Raw genomic sequence first — 7,318 nt, 5'->3', positions numbered from 1 at the left:
TTTTTTCTGATTTTACAATGATTGCTAAATTGATTTTTCAATGTTCTTTTTTCTGAATTTTTAATGGGTTTTTTTTGGAGGGTGTACTGTGATTTTTATTTTTTGAGTGAAGTACCCCTTGCCCGAGCTTCGACCCGCCTCTCTCAAACCCGCCCTCTCTCCCTTGGCCTCGCCGCAGACCGAGCTCTCGGCGCTCTACATGAAGTCGGGCCTGAAGAACGTGGGCATCATGTTCCTGATGACGGACGCGCAGGTGGCCAACGAGCACTTCCTCGTGCTCATCAACGACATGCTGGCCTCGGGCGAGATCCCGGACCTGTTCCCGGACGACGAGGTGGAGAACATCATCGCCGGCGTTAGGAACGAGGTGAAGGGCTCCGGCCAGCTGGACACGCGGGAGAACTGCTGGAAGTTCTTCATCGAGCGCGTGCGGCGGCAGCTCAAGGTAAAACAAAAAATTATTTGAAAGAGAACTTTTCGAGCCGATTCAAATAACTGGACATCATCGAATGCACAAAGGTGGTGCTGTGCTTCTCGCCGGTCGGCTCGGCCCTTCGGGTCCGCGCGCGCAAGTTTCCCTCCATCATCAACTGCACCGCCATCAACTGGTTCCACGAGTGGCCCCAGGAGGCGCTCATGTCCGTGTCCATACGCTTCTTGGAGGAGCTGGAGCCCCTGCCGGTAAGTCGAGATCGATCTATCGAAGACGTCGAGGTATCAATACCCTCTACCTCACTCCGGACTTGCCCGTCCCCCTCGCAGGAACCCCTCCGGGACTCGGTGGCTCGCTTCATGGCCTACGTGCACACGTCGGTGAACCAGGCGTCCCGCCAGTACCTGCAGTCGGACCGCCGCTACAACTACACGACGCCCAAGAGCTTCCTGGAGCAGATCTCGCTCTACTCGCGCCTCCTCACCACCAAGAACGCCGAACTGGCGGCCAAGGTCCACCCGTTTTTTCCCTGAAAATCTATTTTCTGAGACCTCACTTTTTTATTGAGAGTATATTTTAATTCTTTAGGTGGCACGCCTGGAGAACGGCCTGGACAAGCTGCGCTCCACGGCGGCGCAGGTGGACGACCTCAAGGCCAAGCTGGCCGTGCAGGAGGTGGAGCTTAAGCAGAAGAACGAGGCGGCCGACGTGCTCATCGAGATCGTCGGCGTCGAGACGGAGAAGGTGTCCCGCGAGAAGGCCGTTGGTAGGTTCGGGCCGACTCCTCCTCCCTCAAGGTGGCCTCACGTTTCGAAAGTGTCGTGGTGCCGGGGGCGACGCGATGGAACGCTGGGCGCCTCGCGCCACTGCAAGCGCCTGCGACGCGCGGGGTAGGCCGACCCGCCGAGCAGCTGTGCGGAGCCGGCGGCCCGCCCTGACCGCCGCAGGCGCCCCACCCAAACGCTCCTCCGTTCCCTCGCGTCTCCCGGCCCAGCGCTGATTGTGGTGGCCTCTTCATCGATCCTGGTTGTTCTTGCTCGTACCCTTCATGCCGTCTTTTGGAACGCAGCCGACGAGGAGGAGTCCCGGGTCGCCGAAATCGCCAAGGAGGTGGCCAAAAAGCAATCGGACTGCGAGGAGGACCTGGTCAAGGCCGAGCCCGCCCTCGTGGCGGCGCAGGAGGCGCTGGACACGCTCAACAAGGCCAACCTCACCGAGCTCAAGTCGTTCGGGTCGCCGCCCGGCGCCGTCACCAACGTCACCTCCGCCGTCATGGTGCTGCTCGCGCCCAACGGCAAGATCCCCAAGGACCGCTCCTGGAAGACGGCCAAGATCATGATGGCCAAGGTCGACGCGTTCCTCGACGCGCTCATCAACTACGACAAGGAGAACATTCACCCCGAGATCATGAAGGCCATCCAGCCCTACCTCAAGGACTCCGAGTTCGAGCCCGAGTTCGTCCGGAGCAAGTCGGGGGCCGCGGCGGGTAGGCGTCTGCGGGTTTATTGGGTCCCGGGTCCGAGCACGACAACGACAGCCTGACCGAGCTCTCTTGTCCTCGCAGGTCTATGCGCGTGGGTCATCAACATCATCAAGTTCTACGAGGTGTACTGCGACGTGGAGCCCAAGCGGCGCGCGCTTGCCGCGGCCAACGCCGAGCTCGCCGCCGCCCAGGACAAGCTGACCGTAATCAAGCGCAAAGTGGCGGTACGTATACTGTTGACTTCGACGAGGAGGCCCTTTCAAGCCGTGCAGCCTGTGCTGACGCCCTGCCTCTCCCCTTTTACAGTCACTCGAGGAGCAGCTCGCCACGCTTACGGCCGACTTCGAGCGCGCCACGGCCGAGAAGCTCCACTGCCAGGAGCAGGCCGACGCTACCACCCGCACTATCCAGCTGGCCAATAGGCTGGTGGGCGGACTGGCCGCAGAGAAGGTTCGCTGGGCGGAGGCGGTCGCCAAGTGAGTGGCTGGCGTAACTCTACACCAATCAAAATAAATAAAAAGGTTTTCAATTATGTCGATTTTTTGTCATTTTTTCGCAGTTTCATGCAGCAGGGCACGACCCTCCCCGGCGACGTGCTCCTGGTCACGGCCTTCATCTCGTACGTGGGCTGCTTCACCAAGCAGTACCGCCTGGACCTGGTCAACAAGATGTGGCTGCCGTTCCAGCGCGTCCTGGAGCCGGCCGTGCCCACGACGGAGGGCCTGGACCCGCTCACGCTGCTCACGGACGACGCGCAGGTGGCGCGCTGGAACAACGAGGGCCTGCCCAGCGACCGCATGTCCACCGAGAACGCCACCATCCTGTCCAACTCGGACCGGTGGCCGCTCATGATCGACCCGCAGCTGCAGGGCGTCAAGTGGATCAAGCAGAAGTACGGCGACCTGCTGCAGGTGGTGCGCCTCGGCCAGCGCGGCGCCATGGAGAACCTGGAGTTGTGCGTCACCCGCGGCGCCACCGTGCTCATCGAGAACATCGGCGAGAGCGTGGACCCGGTGCTCGACCCGCTGCTCGGCCGCAACCTCATCAAGAAGGGCAAGGCCATCAAGATGGGCGACAAGGAGGTCGAGTACAACGACGCGTTCCGCCTCATCCTGCACACCAAGCTGGCCAACCCCCACTACAAGCCCGAGATGCAGGCGCAGACCACGCTCATCAACTTCACCGTGACCCGGGACGGCCTCGAGGACCAGCTGCTCGCCGAGGTCGTCAAGGCCGAGCGCCCCGACCTGGAGGAGCTCAAGGTAAGGTAGGCGCGGCCTCAGCGCGACCCGATGTCGCAGAGCTCTCCATCGTGACCGTGTCAATCTGTTTCAGGCCGACCTCACCAAGCAGCAGAACGACTTCAAGATCATGCTGAAGACGCTCGAGGATGATCTCCTCTCCAGGTTGTCCTCTGCCGGCGGTGAGTGGAAAGAACGTGGTAAAAGTCTCTTAGGGAATTCCCTCCCCTTGTACGTGCTGTCCTGACGGTGCACCTCTCTTCCCTCAGGCAACATCCTCGGGGACTCGGCGCTCGTCGAGAACCTCGAGACCACCAAGCGCACGGCGGCCGAGATCGAGCAGAAAGTAGCCGAGGCCAAGATCACCTCGGCCAAGATCGACGAGGCCCGCGAGCACTACCGGCCGGCCGCGGCGCGCGCCTCGCTGCTCTACTTCATCCTCAACGAGCTCAACACCATCAACCCCATCTACCAGTTCTCGCTCAAGGCCTTCAGCGTCGTCTTCCAGAACGCCATCGACAAGGCGGTGCCGTCGGACGTGGTGGAGACGCGCGTGCTCAACCTCATCGACTGCATCACGTACTTCGTGTTCATGTACACGTCCCGGGGGCTGTTCGAGTGCGACAAGCTCATCTTCGCGTCGCAGATGACGTTCCAGGTCAGGCAGTTTGCATGAACTTTGCGCCTCTCTCTTTGGTATATGGACAAAAACAAATCGCCCTTATTTTGTCCGTGTCTGGTTGCGCAGATCCTCCTGGCCAGCGAGGAGATCCAGCCGCCGGAGCTCGACTTCCTGCTCCGGTTCCCCATTACGCCGCACGTCACCTCCCCCGTCGACTTCCTGTCCAACTCGTCCTGGGGCGGCGTCCGCTCGCTCAGCAGCAAGGACGAGTTCCGGTAAGCGGGCGACGAAATCCACACCAGCGGTGACTTTGCGAGTTCGATCAGCCGACTACTAAATGCAATTCCATCAATGTATTTTCAAAGTAATTTTGATCGGGACATCGAGACCTCGCCGAAGCGCTGGAAAAAGCTGGTGGAGTCGGAGTGTCCCGAGCGGGAGAAGTTCCCCCAGGAGTGGAAGAACAAGACCCCCCTGCAGAGGCTGTGCATGATGCGTGCGCTTCGCCCGGACCGCATGATGTACGCCGTCGCGTAAGTACCACAACCCAGTCAAGATCACGTCGCTTTTTCGCCGTGTTCACGTGTCGGGCTATTTTTGTTGAGCCGGTTTACCCCAACTGTATTCGACCCACACGATTGCCACTTCCAGCGCGTTCATTGAGGAGAAGCTGGGCTCCAAGTACGTGGAGGGCCGCGCGGTGGAGTTCGCGCGCTCCTTCGAGGAGACGAGCCCGTCCACCCCCATCTTCTTCATCCTGTCGCCCGGAGTGAACCCGCTCAAGGACGTGGAGTCCCTCGGCCGCAAGCTGGGCTACACGCTAAACAACGGCAACTTCCACAACGTGTCGCTGGGCCAGGGGCAAGAGGTGGTCGCCGAGGAGGCCATGGACATCGCGGCGGGCAAAGGCCACTGGGTCGTCCTCCAGGTAGGTCCCGGACCACGGCATTGTGGGCGACAGGAACGGACTGCGTTCACGGCTGCCTTGCCTGATGTTGATGTGCAGAACATCCACCTGGTGAAGAAGTGGCTGCCCGCGCTGGAGAAGAAGCTGGAGGCGTACGCCGAGGGGTCCCACCCCAACTACAGGGTGTTCATGTCCGCTGAGCCCGCGGCCTCAGCCGCCGCGCACATCATCCCCCAAGGCATCCTGGAGTCCTCCATCAAGATCACCAACGAGCCGCCCACCGGGATGCAGGCGAACCTCCACAAGGCGCTCGACAACTTCACGCAGGAGACGCTCGAGATGTGCACCAAGGAGGCCGAGTTCAAGGCCATCCTCTTCTCCCTGTGCTACTTCCACGCAGTGGTGGCCGAGCGCCGCAAGTTTGGACCGCAGGTGGGCAATCAAAGCTGCGTCCCGTCGCGCGTTGACTCCGCGCCATGGTGACGAAAATGTGACCCTCTTTTTGTTTGCTGCAACGCAGGGCTGGAACCGCGTGTACCCGTTCAACGTCGGAGACCTCAACATCAGCGTGTCGGTGCTGTACAACTACCTGGAGGCCAACAGCAAGGTGCCGTGGGAGGACCTGCGCTACCTGTTTGGCGAGATCATGTACGGCGGCCACATCACTGACGACTGGGACAGGCGGCTGTGCATCACGTACCTGGAGGAGCTCATGCAGGCCGACCTGGTCGACGGCGAGCTCATGCTGGCCCCGAACTTCCCGGCGCCGCCCAACACGGACTACCAGGTGCGTGTCAGGCCCCAGTGCCGTCTCGGGGTGGGAGCAGGCTGCCTCAAGTTACACGGCCTTGTCCTCGTCCGCAGGGCTACCACAACTACATCGACGAGGCCATGCCTCCCGAGTCGCCCTATCTATACGGCCTCCACCCCAACGCCGAGATCGGCTTCTTGACGACCACCTCGGAGAAGCTGTTCCGCACCGTGTTCGAGATGCAGCCTCGTGACGCGGCCGCGGCGGGCGGCGCCACCGTCACGCGGGAGGACAAGGTGAGGCCAGGGTGGTCCTGAGGGGCAGGGGGAGGACAACCGCTGACGCCGCGCGTCCCGTCCGCAGGTGAAGCAGCTGATCGACGAGATGCTGGAAAAGCTCCCCGAGGAGTTCAACATGCCGGAGATCATGAGCAAGGTCGAGGAGCGCACCCCCTACGTGATCGTGGCCTTCCAGGAGTGCGAGCGCATCAACACGCTGACGGGGGAGATGAAGCGCTCCCTGCGCGAGCTGGACCTCGGCCTCAAGGGTGAGCTCACCATCACGTCCGACATGGAGGAGCTGGAGAGCGCCCTGTTCCTGGACCAGGTGCCCGCGACCTGGACTGCGCGCGCCTACCCGTCGCTACTCGGTCTCTCCGCCTGGTTCGCCGACCTGCTGCTGCGGCTGCGCGAGCTCGAGACCTGGGCCACGGACTTTGTCGTAAGCGACCCTCCATCATGATAATAATTGTAATAATTGAGAGTAGACAAATTGAATCCTGGGCGCGTGCGTGCTTGTCCATAGTTGCCCCCTTCGGTGTGGCTGGCGGGTTTCTTCAACCCGCAGTCCTTCCTCACGGCCATCATGCAGAGCACGGCCCGCAAGAACGAGCTACCGCTGGACAAGATGTGCCTCCAGTGCGACGTCACCAAGAAAAACAAGGAGGAATTCACGTGAGTCTGTCCGCCCAGCGTGAACATTCGTCCCTGTTTGTAGGTACGGGTGGATTTGAAAAGTGTGTCAAATCCGGAGAGCGCTTTTTTATGGGGGTAAATTTCAGCAGTCACGGGGTTAGCGCAGAAGGTGACAGTGACGTCACGGGGATGAAAACTCGCCAAGGGGCGTCACGGGGATGGCCACCGCTTTACGGGGGGTCACGGGGATGACACCGCGCACAGGACCGTCAGCTGAGCAAACGATCAAATGAGAGAAATGACCTCGAAATTTTCGTCGATTTGATGCCGAAGTGAGTGTGCCACTTTTTATCCATACACACCAATCGACGAAAATTTCGAAGCTTGTTCAAAGTCCCGGATATCGAAACGATATAGGGACGACGTCGGAAAGGCAAAAGCGATGTCGGCGCGATATCGTTCACGACGGCGATCCTCGTCTGTCCGCAGCATGGCTCCGAGAGACGGCGCCTACGTCCACGGGCTGCTCATGGAGGGCGCCCGCTGGGACGTGGCCACGGGCGTCATCGCCGACTCGCGGCTCAAGGAGCTGTTCCCCTCCATGCCCGTCATCAACATCCGGGCCATCACCCAGGACAAGCAGGACCCCCGCAACATGTACGAGTGCCCCGTCTACAAGACGAGGACCCGGGGTCCCACCTACGTGTGGACCTTCAACCTCAAGAGCAAGGACAAGCCGGCGAAGTGGACGCTCGCGGGCGTAGCGCTCCTCTTGCAGATCTAGAATCTAAGACAGCTGCCAATAAATATATTTTTCCTCTTTACTTTCTCTCTATGGATTTTCTTCCTACACCCTTATCTGTAAGGAGTAATGCACAATAATTTATAACACAATTTCTGTTATGGTGTACATTTTTATTTTGGTTTCGCCTAAATTTAAAACATAAGAGAGGAATTATTTTACGAA

At 60.2% G+C, this 7,318-nt stretch overlaps 1 protein-coding gene across 1 annotated transcript; it reads left to right on the top strand.

Moving 5' to 3' along the window:
- The first annotated feature begins 137 nt into the window (after positions 1–137).
- On the top strand, positions 138–7,175 carry LOC127749003 (dynein beta chain, ciliary-like). The gene is made up of 19 exons (XM_052265295.1): positions 138–445; positions 520–681; positions 763–945; positions 1,022–1,199; positions 1,503–1,919; positions 1,998–2,140; positions 2,223–2,392; positions 2,476–3,178; positions 3,252–3,339; positions 3,427–3,815; positions 3,906–4,054; positions 4,145–4,312; positions 4,431–4,707; positions 4,786–5,118; positions 5,207–5,473; positions 5,551–5,733; positions 5,801–6,157; positions 6,242–6,390; positions 6,841–7,175. The coding sequence occupies exons 1-19, from the start codon at positions 200–202 to the stop codon at positions 7,133–7,135; spliced, it is 4,857 nt and encodes a 1,618-aa protein (XP_052121255.1). The 5' UTR covers positions 138–199; the 3' UTR covers positions 7,136–7,175.
- Positions 7,176–7,318: the final 143 nt, after the last annotated feature.

This window comes from Frankliniella occidentalis, unplaced genomic scaffold (genome assembly GCF_000697945.3).
Source record: "Frankliniella occidentalis isolate FOCC.00 unplaced genomic scaffold, Focc_3.1 Scaffold25, whole genome shotgun sequence".
In the NCBI taxonomy this organism is placed as follows: Eukaryota; Metazoa; Arthropoda; class Insecta; order Thysanoptera; family Thripidae; genus Frankliniella; species Frankliniella occidentalis.
The sequence above is the reverse complement of the archived record's forward strand: the minus strand, read 5'-3'. Positions and strand labels throughout refer to the sequence as shown.